Source organism: Bombina bombina, chromosome 3 (assembly GCF_027579735.1).
Source record: "Bombina bombina isolate aBomBom1 chromosome 3, aBomBom1.pri, whole genome shotgun sequence".
Lineage (NCBI taxonomy): Eukaryota > Metazoa > Chordata > Amphibia > Anura > Bombinatoridae > Bombina > Bombina bombina.
Window position 1 is genome coordinate 826468556 of NC_069501.1, and position 15940 is coordinate 826484495.

The following is a 15940-nucleotide window of genomic DNA, read 5'->3' on the forward strand; positions in this document are numbered from 1 at the left end:
CCAACTATGGAAAACAATAGAAGCAGACATGTTAAAAATCAAGAATTTAGGAGATCAAGGTTGGATAGCTACGAAAGCTAGAGACCCAAATATAAGTTTTAACCCCTTCGTCTCTGGTACTCTGAAAGTTTGGGATACACTGATTAGCAAATATACTGCACTAACAACAGAGGTTTTATGTTTTTTTTCACACCTATCCGCTGGTATAGAAATAGAAAACACAATTTCCCATCTCCCTGCTTCTAAACTATTCGAAGATCACTCATTAAAAACAATGACCGCCTTAAAATCAGAATTCCCAAGACTTTTCAATAATTGGCTTACCTATTTTCAGATTCGCAAATACCTATCCACTCATCCAAACAAAGATTCTTTTAACAGGCCCTTGATGCCATTTGAAACTTTATGTTCTACACATATCCTTAAAAAAAGGCACACTCGGAATCTCATATAAAATGTTATCCAAGATAACATCTAGGTCTCTCCCCACTTACACAACCTCCTGGCACAGAGAGCTTAATATTGGCATAACCATACAACAATGTCACAAAATATTCTTGTCCACAAAAAAAATCTTCGATTTCAGCATCTTGAAACAAACTATAAATTGCTCTTAAGATGGTACCTAACACCAACACGATTTAAGTTCATATATCCCTCTACATCAGATAATTGTTGGAGAAAATGCAGTGAAATTGGGACAATAAGCCTTTTTTGGTGGGATTGTAAAGTACTTAAACCATTTTGGTCACAAATAATACTCCATATAAATACAATCCTACACAACCCCACCAACATATCCCCCCTGGTTGTCCTACTCAATTATCCACCCAAAATGTCATGCCAATATCAATTAACTCTATTCAAGATAATGTTAAATAGTGACAAACGCCTTATTCCAAGATATTGGAAAACAACTCAAATTCCCTCTATCCGAGAATGGAAACAACTAGTTACGAAAACCTTACAATTAGAAAAACCACACTATATTAAAACGGGAAAACTAGGACTTCTTCCTCGATGTTGAATTCTATTGGAAGGAAACTCCCTAAAAACATCATGGTTTTGGAAATAGCGATCTCGCCTGGTCATTTCTTTTCAGACCACAAACCACTTCTCCTTGACTTAAATAAAATTGAACTCTCAAATGTTAGCACCTGTATTATCATGTATACTTCAAAAGGAAAACTTTATTATGTAATATTAGCCTAACTAACGCAAATATCTGGTACTCATGAACCAAATTGTAACACTTTATGTCACGTCTACTTTCAAAGTCAATTTTGTACATGCCTTATTATCTTACTTAATGAACGTCATAAATTTGCAATGTATATTTTTCTATGAAAAATGTAATAAAAATAAAAAAACTTTAAAAAGATCATACCAAGGTCTTGGTTGTGTGCTTTTTCCTGCCCCTCAAAATACAGCAAACTGTATCCACTCCATAGTTTTCCCATGCCAATTGGACACATTGGCTCATCGTCAGATTGGCTGTGCTTTACAAGTAGATATCCAATATTGACATTTCTTCCAGGCATACCAGGGAGGCCAGGAGTGCCAGGCTGGCCAGGTGTGCCTGCAAAACCAAACACAATTATAAAAAAACTCCACTATTTACATAAATAAGTTTACTGGATAGGTAGCCTATTGTTTCATGTTTAAATTAAAGGGTAAAATTAAAATTTGTACTACATATTTTGCTTCACATATAAGCTAATGCCTGTAATATTAAAGAGACATGAAACCCCAAATTTTTATTTTAGGATTTACGTAGAACATACACTTTTAAACAACTTTTCAGTTTACTTCTCTTATCAAATTTGCTTCATTCTCTTGGTATAAATTGTTGAAGGAGCAGCAATGCACTACTGGTTACTGACTGAACACATGGGTGAGCCAATGAAAATCGGTATATATATATATATATATATATATATATGCAGCCACCAATCAGCAGCTAGCACCTAGGTTCTTTGCTCCTCCTTAGCTTACCTAGATAAACCTTTTAGCAAAGAATAACAAGAGAAGGAAGCAAATTAAATAATAGAAGTTGCAAAGTTGTTTAAAATTGTATGTTCTGTCTAAATCATGAATGTGTAATTATGACTTTACTGTCCCTTTAATAAAGGTGAAAAGGACTCAGAAAGGAAGAGAATATTGAAAAGGAGACAGCATATTTAACTTATTGTTTTCTTTTTAAACAACATCATCAAATAATCAGTAGTCTAGTCTCATATACAAACTGATCACATTATGATTTGGCTTGAGAACAGGCTATTATACGTCATAGTCCATTTGTTAGAGCCTTCTAGAGTATCAACACAGCATTTAGCATTCTTAAAAGGACAGTAACACAAAAAGTAAACTTGAAGTGCATAAAGCATACAATTTTAAACAACTTTCCAATTTACTTCTATATCACATTTGCTATAATCTTTTGGTATTTTTTGTTGAAATGCATACCTAGAGGAGCACAAATATGCCTCTTGTCATTGGCTTACTAGTACTGCACTGTTGCTCATTTAACAAATTATACCAAGAGAATGAAGCAAATAAGATAATAGATGTAAATTGGAAAGTTGTTTAAAATACTATGCTCTATCTGAATTATGAAATAAATATTTGGGTTTCATGCCCCTATAATGATAATTATATTGTGGGTGCAATGGGGAATTGAAATGTTTTGGTAATGGTTTAAGTAAGCATAGCAATAGCTCAGTTTTAGACAAGACACTAGAGATGGTGAGATGATATCCTTCATGAGATATTTTAAGGGAGTAGAGGGGGGTATAGGATGAACGTAAAAATATGTTTATAAACTCGGAAAAGTTACAACTCAAGAAGAAATTGTTAGTGTGTTAAGAGAAGCTGTGATTATTCATTAAAACCGACTTAAAGGTCAGAAAATAAACTGCTGTATAAGGATAGAGCAGAGTAACCCCTGCATTACTGTAGATGTGTTTCTATCACAAACAAGAAAACATAGAGCGTGACACTTATCTAGTACAAATATTGGCAAATCAGCCAATAACTAACTGTCTGCAGCATCTCTCACACACACCATGTGACAGTGCAGCTGCCCAGTGGCAGACCTGTATGCAGCCGCTGTGGGTACAGCACAAATTACTTTTATTTTCTATTTTTTTTTATGTAAGCAGATTTCTAAATTCATTTTACAGGGACAATGAGTGAGACAAACATATGAGTGCTCTTTAACTATTCTCATGCTTTATTGATAAAGCACTATATTTTCTGGGCATTGTAAGAACAAGCACAATCTTTAATTAGCCATCTAATATAAAAAGAGTTTGGTGTTGTATCGCTATAGGAAGTAGTTAACTGTGGTGATATAGACAAGAACCATTTCTTGGCTGAGTGCAGTCTCATCACAGGGAAGACAGACTGGCATGCATGCTGAGGGATGTGGTTACAATTGTAGAGAAGATTTAGTCAGATTGCATATAAGAATAAGTGAAACAGAAGTGAACTATCTGAATACAGAACTCATAAACATAGAAAGCAACATTTGTATATTGCTTCACCTTTTAATCCAACAGGGCCTCTTTGTCCCATTAGTCCTTGTTCTCCTCGGGAGCCAGGAGAAGCTGGCCAGCCTGCTAAACCTGGTAGTCCCTCTTTACCAGTTGGGCCGCTGAAACCTAGAAGGCATTTAAGCTTGTCACTAAATTAAAGTTATTTGGTAACCTAACCACTTAATAGAGCAGTAGTAATATTTACTATACCTTGGTCACCCACTGGGCCCTTGGGTCCCATCTGCCCTCTAACGCCTTCAGGGCCAACAATTCCATGTATACCAGAAGGACCTGGCTCAGCTACAATATTCAGGGGTGGAGGACTAGACCCTGCCGATCCTTGAGGACCCTGTAGTCCTTTAAAAATGAAACAAACAAGATATTTCTTCAGTTTATATCATAAATAACATAAAAGTACAATATAAGTACAGCTGTTTTGTAAAATTGTTGTTTCCTTACTGTAGTGATACAATCAATAACAATCGGTTATTGTTATTCAATCTTTATGTGCTAGCTGTAAAAGCCCAGTTCTATATTCTATGTAAAGAGTTGAAGCCTTCACAAAAAATAGAATATTTAAAGGTAGTTAATATAATGACTTACATTGTTTTTGGTGTTATTACAATGGGTTTTAGTGTGTGATGAGGGATTACATTGCGTCGTTAAAATCAATCATTTATAGAATAGTACCATTGGTGACTGCTTTCCGGCAGTCAAATGGGTCTATTTAACAAAGGTCTGTCGGGCCTGATCTGACAGTGTGGATCAGGTCCGACAGACCTCGCTGAATGCGGAGAGCAATACGCTCTCCGTATTCAGCATTGCGCCAGCAGCTCTTGTGAGCTGCTGGTGCAACGCTGCACCCTGCAGATTTGCAGGCAATCGGCAGCCAGCAGGGGGTGTCAATCAACCCAATCGTATTCAATCGGGTTGAATTGCGACAATGTCTGTTTGCCTGCTCAGAGCAGGCAGACAGGTTATGGAGCAGCGGTCTTTAAAACGGGCCCTCAAGCTACATCCAGAGCTTGATAAATGGGCCCCTATGTTGAAATTTAAATGTTTACTTTTGAGCAGTTACAACTATTATAGCACAATCCTAACTCAGATGGTGACCACCTTTTTTCACAATAATAACTAGTTATCATATAATATCATAAAGTCTGAACAAATCCTTAATGAGCCCTAAAAGATATTTGAAATGCACAGTAGTATTTCAAGCACAATTTCAAGTATTTTATTTGTAATTGTTGTGTTAATTAGCCACAGCTGCTACAGCAATAGGTCACCTTCATAGTGCACACTACTTATGTAGCTGTTATATAATCTTGTTCTTGACTTTTTACTTCTATTATCACATTTGCTTCATTCTCATGTTATTCTTTGTTGAAGATATATCTAGATAGGTAGCATGCACATGTCTGGGGCACTACATGACAGTAAATAGTGCTGCCATCTAGTGCTCTTGCTAATGCATAACATTGTTGCAAAACCTGCTGCCATATAGTGCTGCAGACAAGTGCACACTCCTGAGCTTACTTTCCTGCTTTTCAACAAAGTATAACACTAAAACGAAGAAAATTTGATAATAGAAGTAAACGGGAAAGTTGTTTAACCCCTTAACCCATAAAGTGCTGTATTGTACTGTAGGAAGTATATGTACATCTGAGCTGCAGGAAGCCAAGAGCTGGAGTTCCTGAGCTCCAGGCATCTGCCACATATGGAACCGGAGCGCGATCAGTGCTTCAGTTCCATATAAAGGCAGATGCCAGATTGTTACAGACAGTGACACTGCGTGTGTCACTGCCTGTAATGATCATCTGCTGGTGCTGGCGGGAGGTGTGGGAGGGAAACTGGTAGGCGGGTGGGGGGTCCAGCAGCGGAGTGGGGGGGAGTGGGAGGGCCCTACACTGTGGAAAAAATAAAATAGAGGGAGGGTAAAGGAGCTACACTGCAGGAAAAAGAAGGGGGATTAACCCCTTCACTGCTGGCAATAATAGAAATGTAGGGCGCAGATGCAATTAGCGGCCTTCTAATTACCAAAAAGCAATGGCAAAGCCATATAAGTCTGCTATTTCTGAACAAAGGTGATCCCAGAGAAGCATTTACAACCATTTGTGCCATGATTGCACAAGCAGTATGTAAATAATGTCAGTGAGAAACCCAAAGTTTGTGAACAAGTTTACGATTTTTTTTATATGATTGCATTTGGTGGGGAAATGGTGGCATGAAATATACCAAAATGGGCCTAGATCAATACCTTAGATTGTCTACTTAAAATATATATATATATAGTTTTGACAGGTAAATAATAAAAAAGGCTCAGTTGTTTTGGGCAAGTTTTTTTGAAAGTCCCTTGTAGTGAAGGGTTAACTATGTATGTTCTATCTGAATCATGAGAGAAAGAATTTGGGTTTATGTCCCTTTAAATCCACGTATCCTGATTGCTGTTCAATTCTTTTTAAAATGTATTTTGGCATCTTCCAATCTTCTATGCATTCTGAAGGATAATAGCCTTGATTACAATCAGCCATTTTTATTTTTTGCACGTCTTCAGGGAAAAAATAAATGTTTTATTTTGAAATGATCTTTTTTCGAGTGTTTCTCTGAGATGAAATTGTGCTTGTGGAAAAAAGCCCTTTTTTTAACATGTAAGCAAAATATTTTGAGCTATCATAATTCATTTTATTGATACTTTTTAACAGGTTTTCAAAATCATTTTTATTTATCAAATTTGACACCTAAAGACACTTGATAAAGTCTCCAACTGGCCTTTTTGACACATTTGCAAGAATTCCATGATGATTTGGAATAATTCTATTATGTTGCTCTCTTCTATTTTGCTGTACAGTCAGGAATGGCTACAAATATCATTGTATATAGTGTCTAACTTCAATAAACCTCAATTCATCGCTATTGTATAGTCTGCCGGCAGGACAGAAATTTACATGTATATGTATTTAATACCTTATATCCAATACTACTAACGAGATCTGCAGCAAATGCAAGACCACGCAAATCGGATTTACATAGTCAATCTCATTGTTGTAAATGGGATTTAACTGCTGTTCTGTTTCATTTGTTGGTGACCAAGATCTTTTGCACAGGTTTTTCAAAAAACATAATTTATGTAAGAACTTACCTGATAAATTCATTTCTTTCATATTAGCAAGAGTCCATGAGCTAGTGACGTATGGGATATACATTCCTACCAGGAGGGGCAAAGTTTCCCAAACCTCAAAATGCCTATAAATACACCCCCCACCACACCCACAATTCAGTTTAACGAATAGCCAAGAAGTGGGGTGATAAAAAAGTGCGAAAGCATATAAAATAAGGAATTGGAATAATTGTGCTTTATACAAAATCATAACCACCACAAAAAAAGGGAGGGCCTCATGGACTCTTGCTAATATGAAAGAAATGAATTTATCAGGTAAGTTCTTACATAAATTATGTTTTCTTTCATGTAATTAGCAAGAGTCCATGAGCTAGTGACGTATGGGATAATGATTACCCAAGATGTGGATCTTTCCACACAAGAGTCACTAGAGAGGGAGGGATAAAATAAAGACAGCCAATTCCTGCTGAAAATAATCCACACCCAAAATAAAGTTTAATGAAAAAACATAAGCAGAAAATTCAAACTGAAACCGCTGCCTGAAGTACTTTTCTACCAAAAACTGCTTCAGAAGAAGAAAATACATCAAAATGGTAGAATTTAGTAAAAGTATGCAAAGAGGACCAAGTTGCTGCCCTGCAAATCTGATCAACCGAAGCCTCATTCCCAAACGCCCAGGAAGTAGAAACTGACCTAGTAGAATGAGCTGTAATCCTCTGAGGCGGAGTTTTACCCGACTCAACATAGGCAAGATGAATTAAAGATTTCAACCAAGATGCCAAAGAAATGGCAGAAGCTTTCTGGCCTTTTCTAGCACCGGACAAAATAACAAATAGACTAGAAGTCTTTCGGAAAGACTTAGTAGCTTCAACATAATATTTCAAAGCTCTAACAACATCCAAAGAATGCAACGATTTCTCCTTAGAATTCTTAGGATTAGGACATAATGAAGGAACCACAATTTCTCTACTAATGTTGTTGGAATTCACAACTTTAGGTAAAAATTCAAAAGAAGTTCGCAACACCGCCTTATCCTGATGAAAAATCAGAAAAGGAGACTCACAAGAAAGAGCAGATAATTCAGAAACTCTTCTGGCAGAAGAGATGGCCAAAAGGAACAAAACTTTCCAAGAAAGTAATTTAATGTCCAATGAATGCATAGGTTCAAACGGAGGAGCTTGAAGAGCTCCCAGAACCAAATTCAAACTCCAAGGAGGAGAAATTGACTTAATGACAGGTTTTATACGAACCAAAGCTTGTACAAAACAATGAATATCAGGAAGAATAGCAATCTTTCTGTGAAAAAGAACAGAAAGAGCAGAGATTTGACCTTTCAAGGAACTTGCGGACAAACCCTTATCTAAACCATCCTGAAGAAACTGTAAAATTCTCGGTATTCTAAAAGAATGCCAAGAAAAATGATGAGAAAGACACCAAGAAATATAAGTCTTCCAGACTCTATAATATATCTCTCTAGATACAGATTTACGAGCCTGTAACATAGTATTAATCACAGAGTCAGAGAAACCTCTTTGACCAAGAATCAAGCGTTCAATCTCCATACCTTTAAATTTAAGGATTTCAGATCCTGATGGAAAAAAGGACCTTGAGACAGAAGGTCTGGTCTTAACGGAAGAGTCCACGGTTGGCAAGAGGCCATACGGACAAGATCCGCATACCAAAACCTGTGAGGCCATGCCGGAGCTACCAGCAGAACAAACGAGCATTCCTTCAGAATCTTGGAGATTACTCTTGGAAGAAGAACTAGAGGCGGAAAGATATAAGCAGGATGATACTTCCAAGGAAGTGATAATGCATCCACTGCCTCCGCCTGAGGATCCCGGGATCTGGACAGATACCTGGGAAGTTTCTTGTTTAGATGAGACGCCATCAGATCTATTTCTGGAAGTTCCCACATTTGAAGAATCTGAAGAAATACCTCTGGGTGAAGAGACCATTCGCCCGGATGCAACGTTTGGCGACTGAGATAATCCGCTTCCCAATTGTCTATACCTGGGATATGAACCGCAGAGATTAGACAGGAGCTGGATTCCGCCTAAACCAAAATTCGAGATACTTCTTTCATAGCCAGAGGACTGTGAGTCCCTCCTTGATGATTGATATATGCCACAGTTGTGACATTGTCTGTCTGAAAACAAATGAACGATTCTCTCTTCAGAAGAGGCCAAAACTGAAGAGCTCTGAAAATTGCACGGAGTTCCAAAATATTGATCGGTAATCTCACCTCCTGAGATTCCCAAACTCCTTGTGCCGTCAGAGATCCCCACACAGCTCCCCAACCTGTGAGACTTGCATCTGTTGAAATTACAGTCCAGGTCGGAAGCACAAAAGAAGCCCCCTGAATTAAACGATGGTGATCTGTCCACCACGTTAGAGAGTGTCGAACAATCGGTTTTAAAGATATTAATTGAGATATCTTTGTGTAATCCTTGCACCATTGATTCAGCATACAGAGCTGAAGAGGTTGCATGTGAAAACGAGCAAAGGGGATCGCGTCCGATGCAGCAGTCATAAGACCTAGAATTTCCATGCATAAGGCTACCGAAGGGAATGATTGTGACTGAAGGTTTCGACAAGCTGAAATCAATTTTAGACGTCTCTTGTCTGTTAAAGACAGAGTCATGGACACTGAATCTATCTGGAAACCCAGAAAAGTTACCCTTGTCTGAGGAATCAATGAACTTTTTGGTAAATTGATCCTCCAACCATGATCTTGAAGAAACAACACAAGTCGATTCGTATGAGATTCTGCTAAATGTAAAGACTGAGCAAGTACCAAGATATCGTCCAAATAAGGAAATACCACAATACCCTGTTCTCTGATTACAGACAGAAGGGCACCGAGAACCTTTGTAAAAATTCTTGGAGCTGTAGCTAGGCCAAACGGCAGAGCCACAAACTGGTAATGCTTGTCCAGAAAAGAGAATCTCAGGAACTGATAATGATCTGGATGAATCGGAATATGCAGATATGCATCCTGTAAATCTATTGTGGACATATAATGCCCTTGCTGAACAAAAGGCAAGATAGTCCTTACAGTTACCATCTTGAACGTTGGTTCAAGATGGTAACGATTCAATATTTTTAGATCCAGAACTGGTCTGAAGGAATTCTCCTTCTTTGGTACAATGAAGAGATTTGAATAAAACCCCATCCCCTGTTCCGGAACTGGAACTGGCATAATTACTCCAGCCAACTCTAGATCTGAAACACAATTCAGAAATGCTTGAGCTTTCACTGGATTTACTGGGACACGGGAAAGAAAAAATCTCTTTGCAGGAGGTCTCATCTTGAAACCAATTCTGTACCCTTCTGAAACAATGTTCTGAATCCAAAGATTGTGAACAGAATTGATCCAAATTTCTTTGAAAAAACGTAACCTGCCCCCTACCAGCTGAGCTGGAATGAGGGCCGCACCTTCATGTGGACTTAGAAACAGGCTTTGCCTTTCTAGCAGGCTTGGATTTATTCCAGACCGGAGATGGTTTCCAAACTGAAACTGCTCCTGAGGATGAAGGATTAGGCTTTTGTTCTTTGTTGAAACGAAAGGAACGAAAACGATTATTAGCCCTGTTTTTACCCTTAGATTTTTTATCCTGTGGTAAAAAAGTTCCTTTCCCACCAGTAACAGTTGAGATAATAGAATCCAACTGAGAACCAAATAATTTGTTACCCTGGAAAGAAATGGAAAGTAGAGTTGATTTAGAAGCCATATCAGCATTCCAAGTCTTAAGCCATAAAGCTCTTCTAGCTAAAATAGCTAGAGACATAAACCTGACATCAACTCTGATAATATCAAAAATGGCATCACAGATAAAATTATTAGCATGCTGAAGAAGAATAATAATATCATGAGAATCATGATCTGTTACTTGTTGCGCTAAAGTTTCCAACCAAAAAGTTGAAGCTGCAGCAACATCAGCCAATGATATAGCAGGTCTAAGAAGATTACCTGAACACAGATAAGCTTTTCTTAGAAAGGATTCAATTTTCCTATCTAAAGGATCCTTAAACGAAGTACCATCTGACGTAGGAATAGTAGTACGTTTAGCAAGGGTAGAAATAGCCCCATCAACTTTAGGGATTTTGTCCCAAAATTCTAATCTGTCAGACGGCACAGGATATAATTGCTTAAAACGTTTAGAAGGAGTAAATGAATTACCCAATTTTTCCCATTCTTTGGAAATTACTGCAGAAATAGCATTAGGAACAGGAAAAACTTCTGGAATAACCACAGGAGATTTAAATACCTTATCTAAATGTTTAGAATTAGTATCAAGAGGACCAGAATCCTCAATTTCTAAAGCAATTAGTACTTCTTTAAGTAAAGAACGAATAAATTCCATTTTAAATAAATATGAAGATTTATCAGCATCAATCTCTGAGACAGAATCCTCTGAACCAGAAGAGTCATCAGAATCAGAATGATGATGTTCATTTAAAAATTCATCTGTAGAGAGAGAAGTTTTAAAAAAAAATTTATGTTTACTAGAAGGAGAAATAACAGACATAGCCTTCTTTATGGATTCAGAAACAAAATCTCTTATGTTATCAGGAACATTCTGCACCTTAGATGTTGAGGGAACTGCAACAGGCAATGGTACATTACTAAAGGAAATATTATCTGCTTTAACAAGTTTGTCATGACAATTAATACAAACAACAGCCGGAGGAATAGCTACCAAAAGTTTACAGCAGATACACTTAGCTTTGGTAGATCCAGCACTAGACAGCGATTTTCCTGTAGTATCTTCTGACTCAGATGCAATGTGAGACATCTTGCAATATGTAAGAGAAAAAACAACATATAAAGCAAAATTGATCAAATTCCTTAAATGACAGTTTCAGGAATGGGAAAGAATGCCAAAGAACAAGCTTCTAGCAACCAGAAGCAATAAAAAATGAGACTTAAATAATGTGGAGACAAAAGCGACGCCCATATTTTTTAGCGCCAAATAAGACGCCCACATTATTTGGCGCCTAAATGCTTTTGGCGCCAAAAATGACGCCACATCCGGAACGCCGACATTTTTGGCGCAAAATAACGTCAAAAAATGACGCAACTTCCGGCGACACGTATGACGCCGGAAACGGAAAATAATTTTTTGCGCCAAAAAAGTCAGCGCCAAGAATGACGCAATAAAATGAAGCATTTTCAGCCCCCGCGAGCCTAACAGCCCACAGGGAAAAAAAAGTCAAATTTTTGAAGGTAAGAAAAAAATGATTAATTCAAGTGCATTATCCCAAATATGAAACTGACTGTCTGAAAAATAAGGAATGTTGAACATTCTGAGTCAAGGCAAATAAATGTTTGAATACATATATTTAGAACTTTATAAATAAAGTGCCCAACCATAGCTTAGAGTGTCACAGAAAATAAGATTTACTTACCCCAGGACACTCATCTACATGTTTGTAGAAAGCCAAACCAGTACTGAAACGAGAATCAGCAGAGGTAATGGTATATATAAGAGTATATCGTCGATCTGAAAAGGGAGGTAAGAGATGAATCTCTACGACCGATAACAGAGAACCTATGAAATAGACCCCGTAGAAGGAGATCACTGCATTCAAATAGGCAATACTCTCCTCACATCCCTCTGACATTCACTGCACGCTGAGAGGAAAACCGGGCTCCAACTTGCTGCGGAGCGCATATCAACGTAGAATCTAGCACAAACTTACTTCACCACCTCCATCGGAGGCAAAGTTTGTAAAACTGAATTGTGGGTGTGGTGAGGGGTGTATTTATAGGCATTTTGAGGTTTGGGAAACTTTGCCCCTCCTGGTAGGAATGTATATCCCATACGTCACTAGCTCATGGACTCTTGCTAATTACATGAAAGAAATGTACAGTGATGTTTAGAAGTTTTGGCTACATTATTGCAATTGTGTAAATCTCGTGACTTAGCTGTTTTACAGTTTATAGTATGAGAATTGTCAAAACCCAGTTCTACAAGATGGTATCAATTGCGGCCACTTTCTTCTAATATAAACTAATTTCCTACTGTGTTTTTCTTGATTTCTGATGTAAATCTTTCAAAATAAAAAAAATCATGCATTCTCAATTACTGGAAAAATGTGTCAATATCATCATTGAGCAAACTTGCCCAGTATACCCATAATGCTTATATACAAGTGGAATCAGATTGTTTACCAGTTATCAGGATGGATTTGGATAACAATAGCTTTTTTCACACATGTGAATGAGTATTTCCCTTTGACACTATACAAAGACATTTGTTCAAAATAAATGTAATATGAACATTAACGGCCAGTGTATTTGTCAGTTTTGGTTGGATTATCAGATTCAATCTCGATAGCAACTATTTGACAACCGAAAAACATTTATAGGACATTTTTGAGCGAAAACTCATTCTCTGTTGAGGCCTTTTAGAAGCCAAATCCATTTGAATTGTGATAACTTGGAAAACACACTGCTCATATTGCCTAAAACCTTGTTATCGGGAGCTAATCGTGGCCAATATCAAAGCAAAAAAGTCTAAAGAAATGTAATGAAATCTCTATTAAATTATTCAATTTATAAATAAAGAATGACAGCCAAATAAAGTCCTTCATTTTTGTTAGTATTTCCTTAAATCATCTGCAAGTATATGCACTATTGTTGTGTTATTATATGTGTAAGTAAAGTTAACAATGCTTCAGTGACTCACCAGTAGCTCCTTTGTCCCCTCTGGGACCTTTAGGTCCCCTCTCCCCTGTGAAACCTGTTCCACCATGAAATCCCATAAGGCCTTGTTCACCTTTCTGGCCTTTTGATAAAAAAAGAAACACCATGTTATTTTGGAACAAGCAGAAAATAAATGTTTAAAGGGATAGTCTAGGCAAAATTAAACTTTACTTCCATGATTCAGACAAAGCATGCCATTTAAAGTAACTTTCTAATTTACTCCTATTATAATTTTTTCTTCATTCTTTTGATAAAGGCAAGAATGTAAGCATAGGAGACAGCCCATTCTTGGTTAAGAACCTGGGTAGCACTTTCTGATTGGTGTCTAAATGCATCCACCAATCAGCAAGCGCTACCCAGGTGCTGAACCAAAAATGGTCCGGCTTGTAAGCTTACATTCAAATAAAGATACCAAAAAAAACAAGGAAAATTGATAATACGAGTAAATAAGAAAGTTGCTTAAAATTGCATGCTCTATCTGAATCACGAAAGTTTAATTTTGACTAGACTATCCCTTTAAGGAAGTACAATACTAAATATTTCATACTACCTTTTGCTCCAAGTAAGCCAGAAACACCAGAAAAACCCGGCTGTCCTCTATCACCAGGAATACCTTTAGATCCATCAGCCCCTTGCAACCCATCTGGACCTGTCTCTCCTTTTACACCAGGGTTAGCTGATAAGCCTGGTCTTCCTTTAGGTCCAGGGAAACCTGAAACGATGCAATTACATCAGTAGTTCTACAAGGTTATACAGGTGAAACTCGAAAAATTAGAATATTGTGCAAAAGTTAATTTATTTCACTAATGCAACTTAAAAGGTGAAACTAATATATGAGATAGACTCATTACATGCAAAGCAAGATAGTTCAAGCCGTGATTTGTCATAATTGTGATGATTATAATATTACATGCAATCAATAAAACAAGGATTGTACATACCTGTAGAACAATATCGGACCTCTGAAAAGTATAAGCATGCATACTGTATGTACTCAGTACTTGGTTTGGGCCCCTTTTGCAGCCTTTACTGCCTCAATGCGGCGTGGCATGGAAGCAATCAGCCTGTGGCACTGCTGAGGTGTTACGGAAGACCAGGATGCTTCAATAGCGGCCTTCAGCTCTTCTGCATTGTTCGGTCTCATGTCTCTCATCTTTCTCTTGGCAATGCCCCATAGATTCTCTATGGGGTTCTGTCAGGTGAGCTTGCTGGCCAATCAAGCACAGTAATCCCACAGTCATTGAACCAGGTTTTGGTGCTTTTGGCAGTGTGGGCAGGTGCCAAGTCCTGCTGGAAAATGAAGTCAGCATCCCCATAGAGCTCAATTGCGGAAGGAAGCATAAAGTGCTCCAAAATCTCCTGGTAGACGGCTGCGTTGACCCTGGACTTAATGAAGCACAGTGGATCAACACCAGCAGATGACATGGCTCCCCAAATCAACACAGACTGTGGAAACTTCACACTGGACTTCAAGCATCTTGCAGTGTGTGCCTCTCCATTCTTTCTTCATACTCTGGGTCCTTGGTTTCCAAATGAGATGCAAAATTTGCTCTCATCAGAAAAGAGGACTTTGGACCACTGAGCAACAGACCAGGTCTGTTTTTCTTTAGCCCAGGTAAGACGCTTCTGACGTTTGTTGTTCAGGATTGGCTTGATAAGAGGAATACGACATTTGAAGCCCATGTCCAGGATCCATCTGTGTGTGGTGGCTCTTGTGAAAGTCCCCAACACTTTTGAATGGCCTTTTCCTGACAATCCTCTCAAGGGCTGCGGTCATCCCTGCTGCTTGTGCACCTTTTTCTTCCACACTTTTCCCTTCCACATAACTTTCTATTAATGTGCTTTGATACAGCACTTTGGGAACATCCAACTTCTTTTGCAATTACCTTTTGAGGCTTTCCCTCCTTATGGAGAGTGTCAATGATGGTTTTCTGCACAACTGTCAGGTCAGCAGTCTTTCCCATGATTGTGATTCCTACTGAAGCAGATTGAGAGACCATTTAAAGACTCAGGAACCCTTTGCAGGTGTTATGGCTTAATTAGCTGATTAGAGTGGGACACTTTGAGCCTAGAATATTGCACCTTTTCACAATATTCTAATTTTCTGAGATTGTGGATTTGGGGTTTTCATGAGCCATAATCATCACAATTATGACAAATCACGGCTTGAACTATCTTGCTTTGCATGTAATGATTCTCTCTCATATAATAGTTTCACCTTTTAAGTTGCATTAGTGAAATAAATGAATTTTTGCCACGATATTCTAATTTTTCGAGTTTCACCTGTACATAGCTAATTATCATTTTAAATGGGGCAATACAGAGAATAAACACATTCTGAGGCATATCTTGTTTTTGATAGGCTGTTGCAGGTATTTGAGCCACCTACCTGATATCCATTTAGAGTGTAAAAATGATTGTAAAATATTTGCTCTTCCTAATTTCCTTATCCTTTAATAAAGTAACATTCTCTTTTAAAAATATAATGCTTTATTTTGAAACGGCTAGATTTAGAGTTTTGTCGGTAAGGACCCGCGTATCTAACGCTGGCTTTTTTCTGGCCGCACCTTTAAA

At 37.8% G+C, this 15940-nt stretch overlaps 1 protein-coding gene across 1 annotated transcript in view; it reads right to left on the minus strand.

Moving 5' to 3' along the window:
- Nucleotides 1-15940, minus strand: part of COL4A2 (collagen type IV alpha 2 chain) — a 406346-nt gene that overhangs the window by 25295 nt on the left and 365111 nt on the right. The window contains exons 42-46 of the mRNA XM_053707783.1: nt 13917-14078; nt 13350-13448; nt 3747-3893; nt 3546-3662; nt 1388-1579 (exon numbers count right to left, since the gene is read on the minus strand). Of these exons, the coding sequence (XP_053563758.1) occupies nt 1388-1579; nt 3546-3662; nt 3747-3893; nt 13350-13448; nt 13917-14078 (717 nt within the window). The remainder of the gene's footprint in view (nt 1-1387; nt 1580-3545; nt 3663-3746; nt 3894-13349; nt 13449-13916; nt 14079-15940) is intronic.